The sequence below is a fragment of the Melospiza melodia genome, chromosome 15, assembly GCF_035770615.1.
Source record: "Melospiza melodia melodia isolate bMelMel2 chromosome 15, bMelMel2.pri, whole genome shotgun sequence".
NCBI classification, from domain to species: domain Eukaryota; kingdom Metazoa; phylum Chordata; class Aves; order Passeriformes; family Passerellidae; genus Melospiza; species Melospiza melodia.
This window is the reverse complement of record NC_086208.1, coordinates 5,612,291-5,639,763: the sequence shown is the minus strand read 5'-3', so window position 1 is coordinate 5,639,763 and position 27,473 is coordinate 5,612,291. Positions and strand designations below refer to the sequence as shown.

The 27,473-nt window shown below is 41.0% G+C and overlaps 1 protein-coding gene and 1 long non-coding RNA gene across 3 annotated transcripts in view; one reads left to right on the top strand and one right to left on the bottom strand.

Annotated features, from left to right (window-relative positions):
- Positions 1-9,286: 9,286 nt before the first annotated feature.
- The window catches only part of USP3 (ubiquitin specific peptidase 3), a 40,408-nt gene continuing 22,221 nt past the window's right edge, over positions 9,287-27,473 (top strand). The window contains exons 1-3 of one of the 2 annotated variants that reach the window (XM_063169530.1): positions 9,287-9,420; positions 25,494-25,554; positions 27,308-27,439. In XM_063169530.1, the coding sequence (XP_063025600.1) occupies positions 9,330-9,420; positions 25,494-25,554; positions 27,308-27,439 (284 nt within the window). In that variant the 5' untranslated portion in view covers positions 9,287-9,329. Of the gene's footprint in view, positions 9,421-9,751; positions 9,876-25,493; positions 25,555-27,307; positions 27,440-27,473 lie in introns of those variants that run through there. The other variant, XM_063169531.1, reaches the window with a different exon arrangement.
- Positions 16,313-17,763, bottom strand: LOC134425503 (uncharacterized). Its single transcript, XR_010029696.1, has 2 exons — positions 17,404-17,763; positions 16,313-16,518 (listed from the first exon to the last, which is right to left on the bottom strand). It is a non-coding gene; the product is annotated as an uncharacterized LOC134425503 (long non-coding RNA).

Genomic DNA, 27,473 nt, shown 5'->3' with positions numbered 1-27,473 from the left:
TCTGCACACACTGGAAAGCCCAAAAGTGTGGTTTAAAAAAGGCTGAAGCAAACAAGTCACAAAACACAGTACAGCAAAGTGAGGCATTCCACTAAAAATGGAACACAGCTTTCTCCCCACTGCTTTGCACCCCTGGAACCTGCCCGAAATACTCCTCAAAATAACCAGATCATTTTTGTTGCTGGCCTCTCCTGTCTGCTTCATTCACCTCACATGGTCATGGTGTAGGCTTGAGCAAGGAGTAGCCAGAGTAAAGCCTTGCTGTAGAGAAGACAGAGGTATTCCACTGTCAGCCCTGGCCTTGTCTGGGTTCTAAGCTGGCAGGCTGGAAGAAAGTGAGCTGGGCAGGGTGCAGGGAGTCCCCATGCTGACTGTCACTTTCTTACTCTGGGAATGACTTGCTTGCTTCTGCTTAATTTCTGTCCCTACACCTCTCTCGATATCTGTAGGTGCTGCATACTCCCCACACTGTGGCCAGCCAGACCCACAAGGCAATATGGATTGGGGCAGGGTGGGAAAATGGCCAGTTCCCTCCTTGCAGTTGTGCCCTGTGCTCTGAGCATTGAGGTTCACTGCACCAGCTCCATCAACACGGGGTGGCTGGCTAGAGTCCAGCCAGAAGTCATTCCATTTCTCTTGGAGTGTCCATGTCACTGAGGAAGATTATGTGCTCATTAACACCTATTCAACTCTCGTTTTTCTATTACAAAAAAACACCAAAGAACAAAGCCAAGTCTGCTTGAGATTGAAAAAAAAGAAGAAAAAAAAAAAAAAAAAAAAAAAGAAAGAAAAACAAAGCCAAAAATGTACTTTACAACTTTTTCCAAAACATCTTTAAATTGTCTGGAGTGACTCACTGACTCTGCTACACATCGAGAGATCTAAAGGTATATTTTAAAATACAACAAGAGAGATGAATATTAATTCTGCTTCAGCCTCAGCTCCAAATGTATTTATGGCTTAGTGTTCTGGATTGAGCCTGTTCTAAATCAGCAGTAGAACCTATGCTTAAGGAACTACAGGATGGTTAAAATAACCATCTCCTTCTGTGGAGTTTCGTGCAGAAACTCAAGGCAGGCCGTGCTCCAAGCACTATTTTATTATCTTTGGAGACCTAAAAAGCTTGCTTGGTTTGTCTGGCTGGTAAACACTTTGCCAATCATATGTTGGCTTTAAAAGCCAATGTGAAAAAAGTCAGTCTTGTAGTTTTCCAGAAATGTTGATTCTTCATAGTGACTGTAAAAGCCAGGGAGTTATGAGTGGGGAGAGAGCGAAATGGGGGCCAGTTTTTTGCATGAAGGCATGAAAAAGTTTTAAATTTAAATGTATTCTTCTTACATTTTTATAATATGTCCCCAAAATATTTCAAGATATTAATTGTCTCCAGGAATGCAGGAGTCCCCAGCTGCTGGCCTGGGCTCCCTTTGGGAAGGGAGTGCACTGGGGTGCAGCTGCTGCTCTGAAACCTCCCCACCAGGGGCTCTTGGAGTCAGCCTTGGAACACGGAGCTGTTGGAGCTCTCCCACCAGCTTGTGTGCTGCAGCAGTCTCGTGTTCGGAGTGAAATGTGATATTTCATGCACACTGATAACCACGTTATCATAGCAAATACAGTCAAAGGGACCGGCATAGCCCAGCACTGTAGAGTGGGAACATTGCTGAATAGCCTGTCTTATTACACAACCAAGAAATGCTGCAGTTGTTTGCTTACAGAGGTGAATGGGAAATACTCCTTCACTGACAGGCAGTGCATGAAGAGTTTTTCTACATTATCTGCATTTCCACGTTTTCCACAAATGTGTCCAGATGATGGCAAGTCAGATGGATTCTTGAATTTCACTTTTCATTTCAGCCCTTAGTGATGCATCTGCATACCCCCTGACAGCTTGTAGTCAGCTGAGTAAATATAATCTCAAATTACTGAAATGTTTGTAGATGTCTCTGAGAACAGAATAATTTGTAAACACAGTAAGGAGCATGTGCCAACAACAGAGACAGAACGTACACAGTGCTCATTCTTGCAGGAAGAAGCTTGCAGGTAGTCCTAAGTTTTAGGTTTCTTGTACATAGATACCTTTTGGTTTAATATTGCCAATGCTTATACAGCACTATCAACAATATCGTAATATCACCATAACCAGGCTGGTTCTGGCTATGGGCGGTCTTCATGCCGAAGGAGGGAGGTATGGCAGGATGGGTATGGCAGAGTTTGGGGTCAGCCTGATCAGCAGCCCAGTAACTTGGAGTGTTTGGGGCTTTGCAAGACTGCTTTCAAGGGTTTAGTTCTGCTCACGAGATGTCCCAACAGCTTCTTATTTCAGAACAAGCTGAACATCTCCCTCTCCCTTGAGATTTTGCCATCTCAAGTTTCAAGCTCCAGCTAGAGCAGGAACATTTCAGAAGGCCTTGTTCAGTCCTTGAATTCACAGATGTTAAGTGAAGGGAGTGAGGAAAGGAAATCTGGGCCGATGGTCTCCTATTTTAAAATTCAGATTGCTACTTGACAATGTGAATGACTGGGCCTGAAGAGTAACATAATAACAACATTAGTAACATAATAATGTAATGCTAATGACATGGCCGGAAAATTCCTGTTTCCCTGGTAATGAGCTGATCTCCAAACAGGATAAAATGTGCCATTTTGCTAACACAAGTCCCATTCAATCTAGTTATCAATGAAGTGTGTATACTATCTTTGTGTATAATGGCAAGTTTTTCCAAGTCCAGGGATACTTTGCTTTGGAGACAAAACGCTTCAGAACCAAAATGCTCTGAGATGCTGGCACATTTTGCGTTAGCATTTACAGTTATTTGTGAATAGTAAAGTAGAACCAAGATCTAATATGTGTGCAGTACAGTACAAAACTTGTTGTACAAAACTGGAGGCAAGTACGCGCAGAAGAGACAGGTGGGATGCCTTTGTAGCTTACTGCAAACAAAGAAGCAGAAATAGCATGTAGTCTTTGACTATCAACAACCTTGTTTAATATAGCAGAAACGTGATATAATTTGTGTAGAATTACAGTTCACAGATACATAGGATACTTTTACTGTAGTAATATTCAACAGATATAATTAGTATATATAATTAGATATTGTAACAGAGGTTAGAGGTGAAAAAATTCATTTTAGATCACCCAGTTGATCTTGGGAATTTCCATTTGTAAGTTTGAGATGGGAGTTCAGAAATTAATTTTAATATTTCTTTTACAATAGTTTCTTTACATGTTATTTTTTCACTGGCAAGTAGATTTTGCACTCTGATTCCTAAATTTTATCTGAAATAGTATAATTCTATACCATTTCATTATCTTCCTAATTCTCCCAGATTATTACCAGAGTAATATTTCTTACATTTTTTTGTATCTGGATTATTGTGTGTTGTCATTAGATTTGTTAATTAACTAATCATAGCAGTGAAATTGAAAACCTGAATGTCATTTAAACGTGCAGGACTTGGAGCTTAGAAATAACTATGGGTTTGCTCCTTGTGACACAAGAAATATTAGCAGTGAGTTTTAGGTTCTGGAGTTTCTCAAGTGCTTTTGAACAGTTTTCCCTTCCTTGATCAAATGGATGAGCTGGTCCCAATTATAATGTTTTCCAAGCAAATAGATACTACTAGGTTTTCTTTCAACAGGATGCTTGGAATTTTTTTTTCTGTGCTCTGGTACAGTATGTAAACTGAGCTGCCTATATTTTTTTTTTAAATATACCTGTACTTCCCTCATTTTCCAAAAATTAATGAGTAAGCCATGTTCAGTTGTGATGAAGATAAATTAGTTATCTTGGCTATAAAACATTCTATTCTGATGGGATGAAATAAAGTCTGCTGATCCTTAAATAAGCTTAAGCAGAAGTACAGAATCATTATTTTCAAGACTGCCTTTAGGAATAATGTAATATAAAGTTTACATAACAAATACAGTAAAAACTAAATGCCAGTGACATGAATTAATTAATGAAGTAATTCAGTGACATGAATTAATTCTGCTGGATGTCATCCTGATGCACTTGCATTATTGAGCAGGCTCTGGAGCACAGTAAACCATGATGAAGCTACTCACATTCACCTTTATTTAACCCCTTACATTGTGCCCAAGCTGGGATAGTGCAGAACAGGCAAAGTTTGGGGTAGAATTAAAGCACTGCCTTTTTTTTTTAATTAGTTGCTTCTGGAATCCTTAGAAAAGTGATGTAAAATTAGAATAGGCTCTTAGAAATTAAAGAAACTAGATCTCAGATACATATTTGAATTCTACTTAAGAAAATAAACACACTCTTCTGATGGAATCTGTATCAGCCCAATGCCATTTGTACTGCCAAAGTCAACCTTATTCCCCACAGGAAGCAACTCATTAAGAAATGATGGATGGTTAAAATCTTCCATATTACTAGAGAGAGCTATAATCCCGTGGCAGTAGATGTCCGGGGAAGTTTTGCAGTGCCGGTGTGAGCAGGGAGAGTTTAGAACTCGTCCTGGGGCCCTGGACCCTTTGCTCCATCCCTGTGTCACACCGCCCTCAAGAGGTGTCCTGGGACACGAGTCCTGCCCGGTTACACGCCTCAGCCCCAGGCTCTGAGCTGTCACAGGTTCCTGCTCTGGGCATTTACCTCCTTTCAAATTCTTTGTCCTTCACCTCGGAGATCTCGCACTTTACAGAAGAATCTTGAACCTTGTAAAGAGCTGCTGGTGTTCTTATGATCAAACACTGAAAAAGTGTGTGAGCTTTATTTTCAGAGGCCACACAGGAAATGGAAATAGATTTGTTAATGAGACAACATGTCAGCAGAAATGTGCTTGTTGTATTTAATGTGCTCTAGTGTAGTTTCATACACAGCTGCCTGCAGCTAAGCTTCTGTCCACTGCAGACGGCATAAAAGGCACAGAACTGCTTGGCCAACTTCAGTAGAGTTTTTATTAAGCTGAGACCTTGTGTTACAACTTACCTACATTCTGATGCTTTCTATTGATATTTTGCCTACCAGCATCTGCCTCAGAGTTGCACCTGCACCAAGTAAAGGACTCATTTCTTTGTTCTGGGCTTCTGTGGTCTCCATTACTATTGCCATCATACCTGAATGTTTCAGTGTCGTACCTTTGGGAAATTAGAGGTGCAATCCCAATGTATCAAGTTGCTGCTAGGTCTGGATTGGCATGTAGTGTGTTCAGAGTGGTCACTGTGAGAGGCTGTGTGGAGCTTAGCTGCCACCTGGGGTTAAACCCAGTGCTCAGAGCAAAAGGTTTGCTAATATTCATTTCACCTGAGTGTTCAGAGCACTGGCCAATGTTCCTCATTCTGAATGAGAAGAAACATGCCATGGGAGATGATATTCTTTCTATCTTTATGCATCTAATCTCGAAGTGGAGGATGGATGTGTATCCATAGAGATGGGAAAAGTCCAATGTGTATGCTCTGAATAGAGCTGGAATCTTTTCACACAGACATTAGTCTTCAAACAAGCAAATAGGCCTGCTTTGTAAAGAAATTGGTTTAAATTTCTGCCAGGTGATAACACTAGAACTGTCTGGCAAAGACTGAACTACAATTCTTCAGGTCAGCATTCATTCCACTTCTGCAGCATCATCCCTTCTTCGTTCCACGCTCTCCAATTTCCACAGCAAATGTGGAAGTCAGCTGAGGCAACAATCTGCTTCACTTGAGCACTGAGTGATGTTCATCTAGTGGCTTCTAAGGAAGCCAAGAGCACGAGGAAAAATGCTGCTGCTGCATCATTAGATCATATGATAATACATACTCATGGCAGGTAATGTTTCCAATGTTTTCAAATATTTAACACCCCCAATTTTATTTCTTAGGAATACAGCAGAACAGAAGAACTCTCCATGCAAACTTCCCCTCTCCCACTGTAAATGCAAGATACCAATTCAGGACCAAATTCTAAGCTCAAATGCTCTCAGGTGCAGCCTATAGCATAGATGGATGACTACATATATCCCAGAACAGGACGTTGTGTGAAACATCTCTGTTGTAGTAGAGATAATGATATGCTATATTAAATAGAAATTTCTAATACACAGTGCTAAATCACAAGCTCCTGTTCTGCACTGATGGAACCCGTTATAAGCATGCCTGTAGGATTTATATTAGCTACCATCTAAAGTACTCTGATCTGAGGAAGGGGGGAGCAAGAGGAGAGGCTCTGGTTCCCAATCAAGTGATTTGTACTGAAGAAATCTTACTGAAAAAGCTAAGCAAAAAGGAAAAACACACCCGGAGCTCCTACTCCACTTTTCCTCTGCACTCAACATGTACACCTCACTGCAAGCCACTGAAAACTACCCTTGTTTACTGTAAGCAAAGCTTTTGAGATCTGAGTGTTGAGAGTTGCATTAGTGATCAATTATTTTTCAACAGGCAAAGAGGCTGCATTACAAACATGCTTATGCTGGTCCTTTTGCATCATCACATATGTGATAACTGCTATGACTCCCTAACAGATAAAATCATCCTTACTTCAGTACTTATCTTGGCAGCTAGAGATAAAAACACTTAAAGGCTACCACATTTTTCCGTGGGCATGGCAACTAAAACAAAGAAATGAGCACATTTTTGCACAGAATTACACTGTTCAAAGATGCAGTGAATGGCTGTCAACCCACAAATGAAAAAAGAAAGAAAACTCCATTATTATCTTGCAAAGGAAGAAGGCGTAAAGTCAGTAATAGCAGTGCTAAAGTGAAAGTAGACAACCAAAAGGATATAAATGTGTTTATTTTAACATATTTCAATTTAATCTTGTTAATATATTGCTTCCTTACTTTGAAAGACAAACATAATCCACACAGAGGTAAGAACTGACTGTTTTGGTTAAACTCTGGTTTATACTCCTTGGAAAAGGCCAAGTGATGCAGGTACAAGGGGAAAGTGAGAAGAGCAGATATAGTTGAGGTTTCTTACTCATTGTTTGTGTGTAAGGATGGGTGGGGATTAAATGTATGCATTTGTTAGAAAAGACAGCAACTGCAGTCAAACTGCTGTTTTAATGTGTTGTCTTCATTATACATTGCAGCAGAGGGTGCAGAATAAACAAAAAGACCTTGGGCTAATGTAAAGCATGCTAACATGACCACCTTTTTAAAAGCTCCCTAAACTAGTAATTCTTAGATGTATATCAAGGTTTGTATGTTGTATGAAGCAAATATAAATATTGTTTTTCCAGTTGATTTTTCTCTATTTGTATTTGCTTCTTCAAAAAGTATACAAATTTCTATATATAAATTTTATAAGCTATATAAATATTAATTTAAATTTATAAATATTATAATAAATTTATTTAAAATTTATAAATATAAATTCATTAAAAATAAATTTCTATAAAATATTATATAAATTTTTATACAGGTTATATATAATACAACCTGTAAAGTATATGATGGGAATGTTACTTACCTAATAGATAAAATATTACAAGTTTGAAGGACGGGGGTGTGTGAGGAAGATCTATGGTTTTGTGTCAGGGTAACATTTGCAGCCATTTAATTCACAGTTTGGTATCAATGACCTAATTCTGCTTCTAGCTACTCAGCTAGAAATGCAAACTAATTTCATAGAGTGTAGTCCAAGTAGTTTCTGATGCTGTGAAGAATTGGGTATTTCATGCTCTGAATTTCCACCCCCCACCTCTTGTTGTAAACAGGGTGAAAAAGAACAAAGGGTAAAGAATGACATTTTGCTGAGATTAGTGACCACCAAGACACCTTTGATATGAATATTTAAAGTATCTCATCTGAAAATCCATACAGAACTGTCAGTTTCTAAAGTATTCCTCCATGAAATGGTGCAGCACCACATATAATAGACTGAGGTAGATGCTTTCTGTGTCTACACAAAAGTCACATAACAGGCAAAACCAGTGGCAAAATTGCATTTCTCACATTAAGGTAAGGGTCTAAAACTCCTAATATGCAATGTTCCGTAGATTAAAAAATCTCCACTTTTATGCTGGTGGACTTTATTTGCCCTATTTGAAAAGGAACTGTATTTTGGTATTGCAAATGGCTGTGTGAGAACTGCTGAGTCATTCTGCATTGTCTGGTAAAGCTGTTACGCAACATCTGCACTTTTATTGCCACTTTAATATTAGTCATAGAGTATGAAATTCAGTAACAAGCTAAATTTGAGGCCATGTAGCTCTTGAAAAAAAATGATGGCACAAGCCTCAGGGCGTGCATCTTACAGAACAGAAAACTGGAGGACCGGCTGGACAGGAGCTGGCGGTCAGTGCACGCAGCCCAGAGAGCCAGCCTGGGCTGCAGGGAGAGGGGGTCCTGCCCATCAGCGAGAGCCCACCTGCAGGGCTGCCCCTGCTCAGGAAGGACCGGGAGCGGCTGGAGCGAGGCCGGAGGAGGCCCCCGAGCTGACCACAGGGGTGGAGCAGCCCTGCTGTGGGGAAAGGCCGAGAGAATTTCGGGGATTGCTCAGCCAGAAGACAACATTCAGGGTGACTTGACTCTCGCCTTCCAGCACCTGAAGGGAACCTACAGGAAAGATGGGGCATGAGCATGAAGTGATAGAAGACAAGTGGGAACGGGTTCAGATTGGAAGAGAGCAGGTTTAGATTAGCTATTAGAATGTTCTTCACTGTGAGGGTGGTGAAGCACAGGTTGCCCGGAGAAGCTGTGGATGCCCCATCCCTCGAAGTGTTCAAGGCCAGGTTCGATGGGGCCTGGAGCAATGTGTTCCAGTGGAAGGGGTTGGAAGGGGATGCTCTTCCACCCCTCAGCCCTGCCCGGGCTCCGGAGCCGCTGTGTGCCGGGCCGGGCCGGGCAATCTATTCCAGTGGAAGGGGTTGGAAGGGGATGCTCTTCAAGGTCCTTCCACCCCTCAGCCCTGCCCGGCTCCGGAAGCCGCTGTGTGCCGGGCCGAGCCGGGCCGGGCAATCTGTTCCAGTGGAAGGGGTTGGAAGGGGATGCTCTTCAAGGTCCTTCCACCCCTCAGCCCTGCCCGGCTCCGGAAGCCGCTGTGTGCCGGGCCGAGCCGGGCCGGGCAATCTGTTCCAGTGGAAGGGGTTGGAAGGGGATGCTCTTCAAGGTCCTTCCACCCCTCAGCCCTGCCCGGGCTCCGCAGGCCGCTGTGCGCCGGGCCGCGCTTGGCCGCTGCCCTGGGGCGGCCGGCTGCCTGCAAAGCCCGGCGGGTGGGGAGCGGCGCGGAGCGGACGGGAGAGAGGGCGGCTGCCCGCAAAGCCCGGCCCGGCCGCGCGCGGCGCGGAGCGGGAGGCCGTCCTTAAGATGGCTGTTGTGCGCGGGACGCCGCCGCTGTAGCGCCGCGAGGAGCTGCCCGCCCGCCCCGCTCCGCCGCGCCCGCCATGGAGTGCCCGCACCTCGGCTCCAGCGTCTGCATCGCGCCCGACTCGGCCAAGTTCCCGCAGGGCTCGCCCTCCTCCTGGTGCTGTAGCGGTGAGTGCGGCCTGCGCTGCGCGGCCCTGCCGGCCCGAGGTGGCCCGGCCGTTCCTTTGTCCTCGCTGCCCGGCGGCGGGAGGGCGCCCCGCGGGCGGGGGAGGGCTCGGGGGCGCGGGGGAGGGCGGCAGCCCCGGCCCCCACCCGGCGGGGCCGCCCCGCGGGACCCTCTGAAGGGGGCTGCGCCTTCCAGCCGCCGCTGCGCCCGCGGGGGAGCCGCGTGTCGAGGCAGGAGCGGGGGCTGCTCTCCGGCCCCCGGCCCTGCCCCGGGCTACCAGCGCGGTACCGTCCGGCCCGGAGTGGGCAGCGGACTTTGTCCCGCCGGGACCAATGTCGGACACCGCGGAGCTCTGCGGGGCCGCGCTCTGCGCTCCTTTTGTCTGCCGGAGGAGCTGCGTGCTCGGTTCTGTCCCGGGACCGCGGCTGAGGGGAGAGGAGCCGCTGGCAACTGCAGGGTCAGTGTGTTCTTCAGATTGGTCTGAGATTACTTTCCTTTTTTTGTTTGGTTTTTTTTTTTTTTTTGATTTTTTTTTTTTTTAATACACGTTTTTGGAATGACTTTAGAGAGTGTAGTTTTAGTAAGACTGTTGCGGCTTAAGGCGTCGCTTGGGACCCCCCTTCAGGCCCAGGAGCATCTCAGTGAAGGTGAAGGTCTGTGGAGTTTGGGAGTCATGCTCACCTGCCTGTGAGTCGGCAGGAGTGAAGAGGTCGGGTTTTTTTTAGTATTTTGCTCATTGATTTAATAATGCAAATAATCCTGTCATCACTGCTGTCCCTCACATGATCTTGTTTGTTCAGAGGCATTCCCTTTAAACGTGCCGTGCGCCAGGTGTTTTACACTTGGCTTTCTCCGCAGATGAGCCCCGATGTTTGCTGTGGCTGTTTGCTCGCTGTAGCTGTGTTCAGCTGTGCTCCGTGCGAAAGCGGACACGGCTCTGTCGCTTCCAGTGGGAAGTAGGCCCTGCCCAGAGTAGCGGCGGGACTTGTGCCTGTGGGCACTGGAGAGAAAGAGAGAAATGCTCCTTTGGGAGTGACCGACCAGGGAGCACTGAAGGGCTGGGTGTATTTTAAGGTGTTCCTTTTTTTTTTAAAGGAAAGATGGTTTTCCTTTGTCTCGTAGTGTCAGTGCCTTGGTGTGGGAAGGCTGCTGCTTACTTAACTTGTTCCTGATTGCAGTTTCCGGGAGCCAAGGTGTGGTAGTGTTTCTGCTTCCTTTTGCAAAACCAGTTATTTTTTTCTGTAATGCTTTTGGTTTAGAGAACGTACACTTTACAGTGGAGTCATGTGGAGAAATGGTTAGGAGGAAAGGAGGAGTACAGGAAAAATTGTTGTCCCTAATGTTTTTTTTTTATAGAAACAAACAAATTATTGACAAGAAGTTTAACTCTGTAAGTTACCTTCAGAATATCACGGGTAAGCAATGTTGTCAACGAGAAGTATATGGCAGTAGGGAACCACCCTTCAGAGAACTTTGATAAAAGTACCAAAAGTAAAAAGATATTCAGAGGTATTAATATAACTTCATAGCTTAAAATAATAGCCAGTTTATGGATACCCTCCTATGCATTCTGCTTCTCAGCAATGAAGTTCAGCACTTAGAACAAATTTTTCTTTGTTGTTCGGAGGAGTTTCTCCCAAACCAGCACTTACAGGGAGAGCCAACTGCTGGGCAATCACCAGAGTTATTTTACAGCACTGAGGCAGGAGGAAGGTGTGAGGGCTTTTTGGGAACTGAATAATGATGGCACCGCATCTAAGGGAGTTTTTTGTTTGTAATGCTTTTTAAAAAAATAAAGATAAATCACACAGTACTCGTGTAGATAGCTGTAGAAGTCTTAACAATGGCTAGAGGAAAAAGCTAAGTACATTGTATTTAGAGCAGTCCAGTGAAAAAACAGCAGGCTCTTGTTACTTTAAAGCAAATGAAATTGTGGGGTTTTTAAAAATACCTCTTGTATTTCTACTAGTATACTAAAGCTGTAGTGCCTCAGTTCTCAGTTCCAGCTAGCAGTATGTGATTATTGCTACATTAACTGCTTAATGGTATGTAGAGTGCTGTCTTCTTCTTGTTTGTACTCGTTTTGATGACTTTTATTTTTTTTAAAGATATGTAATACTGGTTTATGTCAAGTCACACTAGATACTATGTCTTATTTGATGGAACGTTGTAATATAAAATTAAACAGTCAATGCTGCATGTAAATGAATACCTTGTCAAAATTTAATGCATTTGCTATCACTTTTGATGCTGTTTTCTAAGATTGTGTCGTTTTAGTTCTGTTTGGTGGTGGTAGTGTCCCAGTTGTAGAAAAATATTTGGAAGGCAGTTTTCTGCAGTCTGTAATTACAGAGCATCTCTCATCAAGTATGCTGTCTTAAACTAACTCAGAACTTGTCAGTCCTGTTCGTAATTGTTGCTGACCTTCCCAGAAAAGGATAGTGATCCAGGAAACTTTCTGGCAGCCACCTGATGTGGCAGTGATAGCAAAATGTTGCAGAATAGGTTGGAGAGTGAGTTTTAGTTCAGACTGCCAGTGGCTATTTTTGTCATTATCTGAGGTTCTAGAGATTTGTGGAGCTGTAGCTGCCATGCTGAGTGATGTACACTGGTTAAGTATCTTTTCCTTGTCTCTCCCCAAAAACTCTTGATTGCAACAATAACTTCACAAGGTAATATGGAGGCACTTTTAAATATTGTTACTTGATCTTGAATATTGTGTCACTGTGTAGTGGAGGAGTGCTGCATTTGGTGCTGGCGTTTGGCAGCCAGCCTTGCTGAAGGCAGCAAGTCAGAGGAGTGTGTGCAGCCTGAGCTGCTCTCCGATGGCCTAAATAAGTTTCCCTTGAAAGCTTCCTGCCAGAGCTGTTTTAGGCCTTGTGATGAAGGAAGATTCTCAAAAAAGCACTGGGAGGAAGCATTGCCAGCAAGGGTGTGATCCAAATATCAACGGGTTTGCTCTCAGTTAATAAGCAATGCGTATGTTCATTTTTAAGTGTCTCTGCTTTCTGTTCTGCTCCTGTTAGGTAGTTTGGAAATCAGAGAGTTTAGGGCTCCCCCCATTCAGAAAGTGGTGTGCTTTCCCCTGGGTGTTTAATCCTGTCAGGCCTGCTGTGTACAGGAAGCAGTGCAGAAAGCAGCAAAGCAGTATTTGCTTTGAGAAGCTTCAGAATTATCAAAAGAGAGTGCAGAATGTTTTTTGTTGGGCTTTTTTTTTTTTTTTTCTGCAGATCTACAGGCAGGTTGTTGTTGTAATTGGGCATTTAGGAGGAGATATATATGCAAAGTAGAAATGTATAGAAACTGGAAATGGCTTTGAATCAGTGCTGTCATGTGAAATAATGTGGGCAGATATCTGGTAATCCCAACTGGAGTGCAGTTTTTCCATGCACTTTAATGTCTGAAAGTTGTGCTGAAGTTGGAGGCAGAGTAGCTGGAGGCACTGGTGGTTCTGTGTCAGACTGAAGCTGTTGCATTTGTACGATTTGCCACACCTTCTGCACTGTTGTGCAAATCATGTAATTATGAAAAGTACTCTGGAACAGCTCAGATGTGGTATTTCTCAACAGCTTTTCATGGACTCATCAAACCACAGGGAGCCCTGCCCCGCCTAAGTGAGATTGCAATCTTGTAAGCACACCTGCGGAAGTCTGGAGCAGTTTTCCAACTTTTTTTCCGTGTGGTTGAGGATTCATTGTTCTCACTGGGCTCTTTGGTTGTTCAGTGTAGAAGTTGAAGTTCCATCTTTAGAAAAACAACTGTGGACTGATAGGATTGCACCTGCTGAAGTAGAGATTCTGTGATTTTGGGGTTTTTTTAAGGGGTATTGCACTTGTGAAGCATGCTTATCACTGTCAGTTGAATGCTTTTTTCCCCCATTAAAGAACACAATTTTGTTGAGTATTGAAGAGCAGTTCTGGCTGTAGACTGGTGTTTCCTGCAAAAGCTGAATATATGTGCTGAATATATGGCATCAGTTTTTTGCATTCTGATTTCTGTTGCATAAGAGCTGTAATTGCACCAATGGTCAGAAACACACGTTGTGGGATTTGGAAATGACACGGGGAATATGAAAGCCAGGAGAGCCAGCACGAGCAGCCTTTTTGAGGCCTCATGAACAGTGATTATGCTGAGTTAATGACTTTCTTTGTGTGTCTTTTAAGTTACTAAAATATTTGTTGAATTCAGTTTGTTCAGAATAGCCCCAGATATCCCTGAGTGCTTATTTAGATTTGAGATCAAATGTTTTGGGCTGAGCAGAGCTTTCAAGAATATCACTGCACTGGATCAGGCTGCTTTTGATGGTTTTTTTTGTTTGCTGCTTCCCTGCCCACCCCCATCAGATTTGGTTTTCTCAGTTAAATTAGTCTCACTGTTCTGCTTTCACTGGGGTGGATAATGCCATTCTGCCACACTGTGATTTTTGGCTTTGGACCATTGCAGTCAGTGCCAAAACAAGTGTAGTATAAAAGCACAGGTACAGACTTTACCCTCTTGGCTTTCCTTTCCATCCCAGCTGCTTTTTAGTGTTACTTCTCCATTTCCATAAGTAATTCTGTCTCTGTCTGCTTTTCCAGTTTTATTACTAGAGGTCCTGATTTCTTCTGTCTTTTCATTATTACTGTAATATAGGAGGAGGGAAGACTTGCTGAAACTGGAGAGGGCTAGGTAGGACCTTATTCCTAAGAAAACTTCAGTTCTCTGCGTGCAAACCCAGGGTGAGATCATGGACAGTGTGTGGACCTAATGGTCTGTATTGTGTGTGTGAGGATTATTTGTCACCCTATATCTGGAAAATTAATTGGGCCTGGAAATTACCAGATTTATTCTGAAATTTAAATAACAAAGTAAATATATTTTTAAAATTACCCCTTTTAATTTAGTAATTTCAATTTCAAAGTTGGGTACTCTTGCACCTTTTTGTTGCTCTGGGCTGCTTCTATGCAGGAATGCTTGTAACTCTATAGGTTGTAATATCTCCTTAGATTCATTCCCTGATTGTTGTTTTAAGTTAGCTTGTTAGATTTATGTTCTTTCAGACTCAGACTTGTTTTCTTTAAAATTGTTTTTTTGTTTTGTTTTGGTTTTTTTCCCTGTTTGAATTGGTTACTGATGTATGAGCTGACCATGGGGTGAGCAGCTACCCTGGCCTGTGAGGTGGAGCACACTGCTTTGGAACCAGTTCTGTTAGAAGATACACATTTATTGAGATAGGATAAAAGTCTTCATTTTGGTCTCAAGTTAGATGGAAATTTTCTTTTAATTGCAAAAAAGAAGCGAGTCTTTCAGATGCTTAGTATCTTTTACAAGTCAGTAAATTTAAATTGGTGGTGATTAATATTTTCTAGATTTTCTTTTGAAAATTGTGTTTATGTTCTACACAACAGTCATAATCTATCACAGAATTTGAGCATTAGATTGGGAAAGAGGTGCTTCAGAGTAAAGAAGTAGACGTTTAATATGTTGCCTTTGAGAAATTAAATCTAATGTTCATGATGATTTTGAAGATCAACTTTGAAGGGCAAATTTTACTGACTGTTGTAAGTATCCAGTGCTTTGAAATGGCTCTTCAAAGTGTCTGACATTGTGGAAGCAGGATGAGACACTCATGTGTGCATGGCAGACTCTTGATTTTCCTCAGATTAGGGTAAATCTCATTACAGCTGGTTTCAGTGTAGGCAGGATGATTTTCACACGCCTTTCCCAGGCTCTTCAGGGTGTGCAGGTGTTTAACAACATCAGTGCATTATGCTTTGTTTGTCTGATGGTGTCAGGGTGCTGAGGCTGGCACACTTAGACTCGCTAAGTTTGGGGGTTTTTGTCACGTGTGTCTGAGGTTGACAGAGTAAAAGTTTCAGACCCACTGTTTGGAATGAAGTTAAGCTTTGAGCCATTTCTTATTCGATCAGTAACACTCACTTCATTTAGTACTTTGTTCATGCTTTGTTTTCTGTTTTAACTAACATTCCTTACCTAGGTAAAAAGTGATTAAAAGCCATTAATTAAAATACTCCATGAAGGTTAGAAAGTGCAATTTAATAAAAAATTTGGATCTGAAAACTAGTTAAGGCTGTTCTGATTTATACTTCAATATTGTTGGAGGAAACAGATTTTATTGTAGAGTGAATTGGAATTGCTTTATGGTGCCCTTGTTATAGGAGTAGTGTAAGATTTTGTCCTTAAAAATTATTTTCCTCGGTTATAAGAGGATGTGTTAAATGGTACTTGACATGATGAGGACACTTGGCAGTGTACTCATCTCACTTAGCAGTCTTATCTGGTATGTCAAAGCAATCCTCTGGGGTTACCCCCTTCGGAATATCTTGCATCATTTTGGATCTTGTAGTTTGAGATTTCTATGGCAGATTTAATTACCCAGGTGAATCTAATCCCAGTTCCCCCAGGCAGCCTGGCAGAAAAGGTGGTGGTGGTGGTTCTGGAAGTTGTCCCGTGATGCAAGCAGACAGCTTTCTGCCTGGGAAGCAAGGTGATACCCTCAGGTTTGAGATGGGGGTTGAAGGTCCTTATCAATATCAAACAGGGAAGTTCTGATTTTCAAGGTAATTCATAGGTGGGAATATGAGCATCTGCTTATCTGTGTCAAAATAGGTGTCTTTCTGTGAGAAACAAAGGTCAGTCTTTAAAATTTTTAAAAGTTTAATAAGGGATGAAAGGGATAGTACCCAGTGCTGGGGTGTGTGACAAACTGCTAGAGGCACACCATTAGCTGTAACAACTCTTCCTATGTAATTTCTCATTGCATTGGTCCACTGTGTATTAACGAATATTATATATGTTCAAACATTCCTTTGAGTTTACATGTTCCAAGAATTCTTTATCAAGTTTGACCCTTGACCTCAGCTTCTTAGAGTACGTGCCAAAATGCAGATGGGATTTTGAGAATCTTGTATTTTATTTCTTCACAAGGCCCCCTGGTCTGTGGTTTGACAGTTGCTGTTAGCTGAAGGGTCTGTGGTATATTCTTCCTTGTGCTTTGGGTGTTATTTGTCTGCTTTTTTTCCAGTGTTATCGTACAGATGTTATAGCTATTTTTACAAGTACTTTCAATCAACATTAGCTATTTCACTGTTGGCAGTCACCTACAAAAACAAAGGCATTAGTTATTATTTTACAACTACAATTACTTCTGCAAAAGTGAGTTATAATACATAGTACATAGCCTCTATTTTAATATTTTGAAAAAGCCTAAACTATAATGTATATATTTATTATGCTAAGATATACAATTTACACAGAGATTAGGGTATTAACCATTAAAGGCCGACAAATTATACTATATCAAAAGAGACTACAAACTGTACTATTTTAAAATAATTTACAAAAGCTAATAATAGTGAAAGACAATAACTACATAGTTATTTATAACATTTTCACACAATAACCTTGACCTTTTTAATTTTTTGAGGGTTTTACCCTTCAGTTCATGTTTTAATTTGGAAATGTTTTCGTCCACCATGCCTTTCTTCTTTTTTTGTTTTTGGGGGTCACAGAGATGGTTTAATGTATCTTTTGCTGGTATCGGGGAAGTAGGATTATAATAGTGGCAACTACAAAGAGATTATTACTAGACTAGATTATAAAAAGAAAGCAAGAAAACTTCTTTCTGTCTTTCCCCTGTTTTCCTTTCTATTCCCAGCTTGCATATTTTGACCTGCTATTAATTGCTGACTTACTCAAAATGACATTATGCTGTTGGCTTTGCTGTGTTTTTTCAGGCTGCTGTCTGAAAATGAGCATTTGTGTCTTGCTCTAACATAAAGATAAAAGCATTCAATTTTAAAATATATGTATTTAAATTTGTATGCTAATTAATTATCAACATAGCCGAACAACTAAAAAATGTTTTTAGAGTGTAAAAGAGAAATGGAGGCAGTAATTTTTTTAAAAAATGCTTTTGGCTATGCCTGTTCATTAAGATCAGACTGCCCCTATTGTTTTCGTTCTGTCAGCCTGTGTTTCCGTACCTTGCACTGTGCTTTCGGGTAGGGTGTGATTTTGGTGGTACCAGCAGGAAGATCGCTGCTGACACGGCTGCAGAGATGGCGCTGCTGTGGCTGGGAGCCGAATGTCCGTGCGCGGCCGCAGCGCCGATCCCGCCTCTCTCTGTCCCTACCCCGAGCAGCGAGCTCGGGCTGTCCCATTCTGTGAGAGTTCTTCCTATCGCATGGTAACAGACGGGGTCTCTGTCGCGCTCCTGGGAGCGGCCTGGCTTTGGTTTGGCGCCTCCTCCCGCATTCAGCCGCTTCCCGGGGACCCTGTGCCCCTGCCTCGGGGAGGTTTCCCGGCCTCCTGCCCGCTCTCCCGTCGCTGCGCCGAGAGTAAAGGCAAACAGAACGCCCGCGTTTTTGTAACATCCCCGTTTCTCTGCGTGCAATTGGGTTGAGTAATCTGAATGCCGAGCTGGAGGCAGCGTGGTTGAGTGTGGGGAAGGGAATTTCAGGCCGATGAAGCCGATCACCTTGCTCTCTGATATTCTGCAGCGTTAGGAGTGTGTTGGGCACTTCAGTGACCTCCCTATTGTGTGAAAAGTTCTGCACCTACTCCTGCTTTATATTCTCACACAGGTGTTTCGTGTATCTAAATTGTGTATGGTTTTCCACTGTAAATGGGAATGGTTCACTGTAACCATGTGAAATTTCTTCTATGAGACTGAGCAATGCTTTTATTTAGCACAAGGAGGAGGAACATACATGTACAGGTATGCAGGAGCACAAATAATAGTTCACAAGCTATCACTAAATGACTTATCTTCTTACTAGAAACCTGATCTTTTGGATTTTAGCTGAAAGATAAAGATGGGGAAGTAACTTGAGTTTTTTTCCCATAGCTGCAAGTGAGGGTTGTTTGTTTCTTTCTTTAAATGTTCTTTGGATTTTAATTTGAATCCTCTTATATTTGAATGTGATTTGAGTGAGTCAGGCTAGGACTTGATACTGTTGAGACTTTTCTTCATTGTGAAAGAAGGTTTTAACATTTTTATATGTTTAGTAATGCTTACTAGGAGACTTGCTTCCTTGCTTTGATAAAAATGTAATTGAAATTTCCTTAATATTTTCTTAATTTTTAGTTTAGGTAAATGTGTGTTAGCTCAATTTAAAACAAAACATTTTAAGTAGTATAATGGAAAACTTTTTCCCCTTCTATCTGATTTCATTTTGGCTAGAATGCTGTTTTCCTAAAATATGCAGTAAAGATGTCTTACAAATGAAAGTTATGCAACATATTGTTAAATAGATTTTTTTTTTTTTGGTAACATTTAAGAGTTTACAGCAAATTTAGTGCACATATGAGCTTCTTTTAATAAGGCAGAGGGAAGGAGAGAAAGAAAAACTTCTTGAAATTAAGTTTGAAAACAAATGGGAGTGTTCTTTAAAACGTGGGCAGTAAAACCAGCTGGCTTCTAAGTGTAGAACATGTCACTGGTTTTCAAAGCCTGTAATGTTCCTTTTTCCTGCATTCTTTGTTTAGAATGGGACTTTTGTCTGCTCAGGGGTTAAAAAGATACTCTTGCAACATTTACTTCCTTTTCCAGTCACCTGACTTTCATTGCAGTTATTCACCTGGAATTTACTGGCCTTCTTAAATATGGAGCTGATGCTTTTCCCAAATGCCTTTACACTTTAAACATTCCCCACCCAAACAAAAAAACCCCACAGTCAACAACCATGCACATTTAACTCTGTATTTAACTTTGAGGAACCTATTTATAGATTATAAGATAGCATTAGTATTCTTTCTGCACCTCTGGATATGTTAAGGCCTACTCTGTCTTTTCAGTACTTTTGATTCCTCTTGAATGTAAACACACAGTAAGGTCAGATAATAATAAAGCTTGTGTGTACACTTGAAGGAACTGCTTTTTTAAATACACAAATGATTGTCAGAAGCTGGGAACCTGATCAGTTGTGTTGGTATATTTGTGCTTAGTAGTAAGGAACTTACATTGCCTGTTAGGCATTTTTCATGCTGCTGGTAAAAATGCTAATGTACCTTGGAGGATACCTGTATTCTTTAGGGTTCTTTGTTTCTGGCAAGAAGGTGTTTTTTACAATGCCAGTGTCTAATTCTGGACGTATCCACAGTCTTGACTGACGTTCTGTGATGAGGAAGACTTGTAATTTTTACCTTGATGCTGTTTATTGTATGTGCTGGTTTATAAGTGAGTTTGTGCGCCAGGAGGAAAGAGTGCACGTGACTCTGGAATGTTGGGATTTGGTCCATTCATCTTGGTGGAAAATCCTTGGTTCCAGTCTCAGTTTTAACAACTGAATGTTTTGTGTGGTGGATTTTGAATGTAGAGTGCATAAATATTCCTTGCTGTAGAGCCTGCAGCCTGGGTGAAAGCTGTAAATGCTGGGCTGGGTGAAAGTTTCACTCAGTCTCTTGCTTTGTCTCACTGTTCCCCAAAAGAAGTATTTACTCATGGGAAGGAATTGGCAGCCCTACCTCAGCATTTACAAGTTGTCTGTAAAGGTCTTTCAAGGATAGGAGGTACATGCATTAAACTTGGGATGCTGATGTCTTGGATGAAAGGGCATTTTGTGGAGAAAACTCCTCTGCTGATTTATTCAGTCTTTGAAGAAACTTGTGCCTGCATCCAGAGGGAGTTCCCGAGCAGTGAATTCCAGCATGGGCAGAACCTTTCTGCATGTAAGCCCAGAGGAGGGACCACATCCAAGGCGTTTGTCTCCTTGATGTTTCTCACAGGTTAGTAACGCGAGTGATTCCTTACCTGGAACACGAGCTTCCCTGGATGACTCTCAAACACCTGCTGCCTGCTGTATATTTCATATGGGAAGTTCTAGGTGCTGCTTTGGCAAATCACCTTACAAATTTTGTGTAGAGTGATGGCTTTTGGGATGTCTTCCCCTTGCTGCAGTTAAAATAATTTAAAGGATTAAGGTGTATGGGCTAGTAGACTCAGTTCTGATCTATGCTGGTAAAATTATTTTGGTAAATGATTCAATCTCTTGTTCTCATCTGTAAAATGGAAATGGGTTTTCTGAAAAATGCTTTGACTAAAAATCATTGCATTTGAAATGCTATTACTAAAGGGGGTTTTGTAAATTTGCTTAAATACTTGTACAGAATTTTCTGTCACCAGGATTTTTCCTTGCAAATTTCTCCCACCTTTACTTGCAGATTCCTGGAAAAGGTAGCTTTCAGTCTGATTCCCTAGGCCTGATGTGTCACAGCAGAAGGTTCATGTTCTACAAGGAAGGGGTTTCTCATGTTGGTGTGTGGATTGTTGATGGTTTTTTCTTTGCATGTTGCTGCTAGTGCAGACTGCCCAGCTCTCTTCTGCTGCAAAAATGGGAGTCCCATTGCTAAATCATAATTAAACAGGACACTGAGAGATTTTTAAGGCAAAATTAAGGTAAAGGTATGGGAAAGGAAAAGCATTCCATCTCTTGTAACAGTGTTATTGTGGGGTTTTTGCATAGGCTCGTGTGTCACATGGCACAGCATGCTGTACTTACATAGCATGGGTATGTGTTTGTCACCAAGTGCTTGTGCTTGTGGGATTATTTCCTCAGCACAGTGTCAGTGTACCACTGATGCCACAAGTTTGTAAATATTGTTCCTTCTTCCTGAGTGGAGCAACAGTGGGGTTTTTTTATTCAGTTTAGCTTGTTTTGGTATAGCTGACCCACTGTGTGAATATAAAGTGAACTGACTGGAGGTCAGTTGGTCCAGAGATGTTTCTGTGCAGGTCACTGTGTTATTGAGGTCTGTAATTGGGCCAGTAACATGGGAATGCTGCTGCAGCTCTTTCTGAGAGCTGAGCCCAGGCTGGCAAAGGCTGTCTGGTAAAGGCTGTGGAGACTATTGCAAATAGTTTAGTGACCCTAATCTTGTTTCTAGTCAATGTGCTTTTAACAGAAGAACTAAAGCATTTCTCTTAATGTGCTGATGCTCGGTGACCTTTTCTTTAGTGCAGCAGTGAGGGGCTGTTTTAAACCCTGGCTGTGAGCACAGCTCTGTAGCAGCCCTGGCCCGGGGTCACTCCCGCTGTGTTCATCCATGGCTGTGCTGCTGCCGCATCTCTGGCGGACGCTGCATCTTGCAGGTTTCTGAACTTGGCTGCTTTACAGAAACTGCTTCCTGTGTGTCTCTTCCTTTTCCTGCTGCTTTTTTCTATTACCAGTTTTACAGCTATGCAGTGTGCTGTTTAAACAAACCCATTCATTCCACAGGTCTGTTGTATATTTTTACATAGCTGTAACTTTCCTTCAGTGACAGTCTGCATCTTTGCTGTGTAAGAAATGCAGTGTTTGCCAGGAGCAGTCATGCTTCACACAAGTGTGCTTGGAGTCAGTTTTCAATAAGGAAAAAAACCTCAAGCACGAAAAGTACATATTTGCATAATAATGGGGGTAGGATGCAGTGGGGACCCTGTGGTGACAGAACACCAAATTGATTAGCCTTATCATTCTATTTGGCATAACTCAGTGAACCTTACCTGGGTGATTTGCAAAAAGTGCAAGCTGCACGGATGTCTGAGTGTTTTCCAAGTTACGTATGAGTCTTTACTCTCCTGAGGATGGATTAATAATTCCTCTTGGTTCAGAGAGGGCTTTGCAGACCGTGTAACACATCAGTATTCAGGTTTTACTCAGAGAAATCATTCTGTAAAAGAATTATTCCTATTACATGATAAAAAATTGTGTTTCTGAGTGTCTGAATTAAGATGATTTTGATGTAAGGTGGCAAATAGCCTCAGTTAAGATTGTGGCGTTGCAGCTTTGCTTTCCCTTTTCTTTTGACGCGTTAGTGTCGTCTTTGCCTGACCACTTGAATTTATTCTAAAAATACAGCAAATTGAGGCAGTTGTTAACTGTTTCAGTAGCCAAACTTTTGTCCAAGCTGAGAAAGCAGCCTTGGTCTGTATACCACTAAATAAGACAGATCATTTTTTTAATGGGGTTACAGTGTGTGAACATAACTTTAATCCAAAGTAAGGGATGCTAATGTAATGCTCCCCTCTCTTTTTTAAGTAGTGCTTAAAGAAAAACAAATTAAACCTCCAAATCACAATTGGAAAACTGATTATGGAGCTAATATATCAGTACCTATATGAATGAAACTTGTTCCTCATGATTTAGTGTGTGTGACCTGAAAGTTCAGAACACCCAAATCTGTTTTAGGGATCATCTTCCAGGGCTGTGTAATGTTCTTCAAATTGAAAAGGGATTTGCTGTGGATCACTCTCTCTCACTTCTGGCCTACTTTGAACCTTCTGTATTCATGTCAGTACCCCATCTGAAAGGAATAATGTGCAGTGTCCTTATACATGAAGCCAAACTGTCTACCTCTAGTTTAGATTATGAGTAGTTCTGGACAGTGACTGTGATTTTGCTGTGCCTGTTTGATAAAGTCCTAAGTAATGCCTGAAACTTCCAGCCTAATTTAATTTATGAAGTAGGAGGATGATAACTGCTTCAGGATCTGAACTGAGGAATGCCTGGAGAGCCAGGCTTCAATGCAGTTATCTGCCGAGCCAGCCTCAGAGAAATACAGAATGCAATCTCCAGCAATGTCTTAAAAAAATCAGTTGTGTAATTCTCTGAGAACAGAGCAATTGGAGGTCACAGATTTAACTCTGGATTCTGTGTTTAATCTTAGTAGGAGTCACTTCCATGTGGTGTGAGTTCATTGTGGGTGGAGATGTTTGTGCAGAAGATAAACTACACATTTCTGATGTGATGCAATTGGGGCAAAGTTCTTCCTAAAAGTTAAAATAAACAAATGAACCATCTTTTCCTATTCCCTGATAGGAAAGATGGAAAATTTTAGTGTATGTGATTTTTTTTGGTATTGTGCAGAGGTCGGACTTGTTTGCTGGCTTTGTTCAGAACACTTAAACCTGCAGAATGAGCACTCCTCCAATATAATTTAACACTTGACAAACAAGCAGTACAGGTATTTAAAGTACCTGAATGTGAAATGGTAATTGTCTGGTAGGGGTGGAAAGTAGGAGTAATAGTTTCCATCATAATGCTTTGACCTACTGGTTGAGAACCAGTTCCATGCATAGATGAGAACATAGTGAAAGCAAACATGTTATTTCACAGTGGGAAATTTCTGCTAGGATTTTAATCCTAGGATGACCTTTTTTGTGTTCCTGGCATGGAAAGTGTAAAGTAATGCTTTCTTCAAACAGCACTTAAACACAGATTAAGTGCATGAATGGTTTTGGCTTCTTTTTCTTTCCTTCTGGTTAATATTTTACATTGCTGTTTGTAAATTCAAGCAAATAATATTGGATCAGGGTAGACCAGTGTTTCCTTTAGCCCATTTTTAATTGGTCATAGCTGTTTTTAAGATCTTCCCTTTCTCTTCTGTTTGCCAGTGTTAAATTTTGGGTTTCTTGGTAATGTTTTGGTTGAATTAGACAAACTTCTTCCATGTTCCTGAGTTGAAATGTAAATCAAAGCAGCTCTACCTGGCTGCCCTCTCTCTATTGCAAGATGACCATCACAGCTGTGGGAATAAGCAGCTTTAGAAATAGAAAAATTGGGTTTTGCAGAACCAATGCCAGATAACTGAGACCTGTGAGAAAATCTGTTTCTCCAGTAAAGTATCTGAAGGAAGCAGTTCTGGAGTCTTGAGTAAAGACTTTGAAGAAGTTACTTCATAAAATATTTCTGGAGAATGTGCCTTTACCCCCACGTAACACTGCAACATTCTCATTTTAAACGTGCCTTGGTTTTTTAGCTTTTGAATTGAAATGCAGCAGCTATTTGTAATAATAAAGTCAAATGCAGAAAAAAGTTGTTTAAAAAGCAGTGTACTCTTTTTTTCCCCCACCCGATTTAAATCAAAAAGGTAAAATCTGGTAGTGGAAAAATGTATTAGCTCTCCTAAATAGCTGAGCTTGCCAATTCTCTGCTGAATCAAAATTGACCCCTTCCATTAAAAATGAACATTTAATTTGATAAAGAAACCACTTTTCTTAGCTTGGTTTTCTCTGATAGTAAACTGTTAAGATCCAAGACTGTGTATCGTGGTTTGTAGCTTGGTGAGCTGTATTTTGGGTTTTGCTACAAGTCCTGCATTAGCCTGCTCAGATGATCCTATCCTGGAGCAGCTTCGGTGCTGCTTCAGTTCTTGTTCTAAGGTGTGACTCCAGAAAGGGAGGGCTGTTCTCAACCCTTCCCACAATGAATAACAATATAAGTCATCTACATGTACAGCCAGGGTCAGTCCTGTTCTTTGTCTTTCTGCCCCCTGGCCTCACAGACCCTCAAGCTCCCAATGCCTTTTCTCTCCTCTGTGACTCTCTTCACTGGCTGTTCCAAGCAGCAGAAATTTATGATGTGTAAAATTTAAGGGTGTGGTATCATACGCTTTAGTATTTTGGGGATAATCGAAGTTGTATTTTATTTTTGTTTTCTGGCCTTGTAGCAGTACACTTAGCATTTTATTTTAATTTTCTCACAATATTAGTCAGGTATTTGGAAGTGTAATATTATTTTTGTAAATTCTGTGGTAATGGATAGTTGTTCATTTTTTGGGGTTTTTTTGGGTGTTTGTTTTTTTTTTTTTTTTTTTTTTTATTATTTTTGTTTTTTTGTTTAAGCCCTTTAGCTTAAAATATCCATATTTTAAATTTTCTAGATTTAAAATATGACAGCCAAAAACATAGATAACATCTTCTGATGTCCTGAGTAGGTTGTGAAGCACAGCAGTGGTGTTACATTTTAACCTTTCAGCTGCTTGTGCAGGACTGAGGGTGAAATCATTATGGATAAATTCTGTATCAGCACTGCAGAGTAGGAATTCACACTGTATAAATGGTCTGTGTTAGCATGCATTGCCCAGTAATTTATTCTGTGTGCTGCCTTATCAGATTGCCATGCTTCTTGCAAGATCTCCTGTAAAATGGTGTCTTGTAGAACAAGTTTTATGAAACATAAGTGCCATAGCTTTTTATCCTGTGTTCAAAAGAAAAAATTGGAAGGTTTGCCATGTTTTTGTCATTCTGATATTGTGTTTTAAAATCAAGTAGACTTCATTTGTTTGACACTTTTTTTTTTTTAATCTTTTCTAGTGTGCCGGTCAAATAAAAGTCCCTGGGTCTGTCTGACGTGTTCGAGTGTCCATTGTGGAAGGTGGGTACAGTGTTAGTGTGCAAATCTAATCACACCTTTATCTTTCTCCTTTGTTGCTTCACTCTGAGGCAGTTAGTTCAAAATTTCCCTGAAATAAACCTTTAACATTGTATGTTTATGCTTAACATGATTCTTTGCTACTTTAGGAGAGTCCAGAGATTATATTCAAGATAAGGGGGTTTTATTTCATTGGGTTTTTAAAGTAAAATGGGCAGTAAATTTGATTGCTCAGTTCCAAAAGTGTGTGGAGAGCTGATAGTTTAGTGGGTTATTGTAAAGTTCCATTCTGTGGAAGATGTTTCATTTGTGACAAGATGAACACATAAGAGTTGTTGCAAAGCCACAAGTTGGCACAGCTTATTTTGAGAGAAACTGCAACTATTTAGCTGAGACTGAAAATAGCTTAAATGTACTGCAGGGTAGTTTTGGACCTGAAGTTATTGCCATAGCATGTAAGGAGTAGCTGCCATCAGAATTCCTTCTGACTTCACCTTGATGTCTGTATTAGTTGAACACTAATAAAAATAAATTGTGTACACCAAATAAATTGTGTACACCAAATAAATTGTGAAGGAATTGTATAGTCAATGCTGTAATCTATATGTCACGATAATTGTAGAAAGTGTGCTGCTCCATAAATGTTTGAGATGCACATATTACTGGAATGCAGTTGGTATTGACATTTAGGCAGTATCTGAGGTGTGAACATGATTTCTTCTCTTGGGTAACATCTGTGCTGGTGTGCTGTTATTCTGGGAAAGCATCATTAAGCATAGTGATTTTGTCTTTTAAAGTGGTTTGAATAAAACTCCAGGTTTTGGTTGTTTGATCTGGGAATCAGTAAGTGCCACAGGTTTAATAATGTGTCCTATTAAGAGTTTTTGACACTGACCCTTTTTCCCCTTCTGTTTACCTATTTAATAAATTTATACTTGGCAGGAGCTAAGAGAGGGGGAGATACTTCATGGTGTGCAATAAATAATTGGAATATTTTAATTGTTACTAATCTTAAAAAAAATTACTACTGTCTCCAAATAGCCTTTCTTATGTGCAGTTGGTAGATATTGAGTCAGTTATTTATGCAGGTTTTTTTGTCTTTCCAAACAGCTCCCATCCTGAGAATGGAAAATAATTGAATGAGAAAATAAAATACACCTTAGGGCTCTTTTTTTTTCTTTAAATGTGCTTAATTTCCTGTATATCAAACTTTGATCATGAAAATGCTCATTGTGTCAGCAAAAGAGCTGCAGGATTTCAGATTTCTTATTCCCTTATGTAACAACAAGCTCCAGAGCCCAAGTTCATGAACTCGATGTCTCTAACATTGAATCGTGCTGCAGAGTGGGAAAGCTGAAAGTGGGAGCCAGCTCTCTGTTAAAGGGATCCCAAATACAAGTGCTGGGGGAGAAAAGGTAGAGCTGTAAGAGGAGTGTGTGTGAAGGCAGTACAGAGAACTAAGGGTGCTACAGGTGTGGGAAAAGGGGCTGCAGGATTTTCTCAGTTGTGGAAGTGCATTGATCTGTTAGGAGCACAGATCCTGGGATTTGGTCAAGGAGATGGAGGGGCCAGTTTGGACCACAGGAGAGAGTAAAGGGGGAAAACATTACAAGATTTGGCCAGTGTTTTCACACAAATGAATTGTCTTTCTAATGCTGTTGTAAATATTGGATGCCTTTTTTATTCCTGTTTTTTTTAATGAAAAAAAATTTTATTAGCTCTTCAGAAGTATAAACTTCTTTTACATTTATTTCAGATATGTGAATGGCCATGCAAAAAAGCATTATGAAGATGCACAGATTCCTATGACCAATCATAAGAAAACAGAAAAACAGGAGAAAGTTCAGCATACTGTGTGTATGGATTGCAGTAGTTACAGTACATACTGGTAAGGGTTTAAACATTGTAATTTGACAACTTTT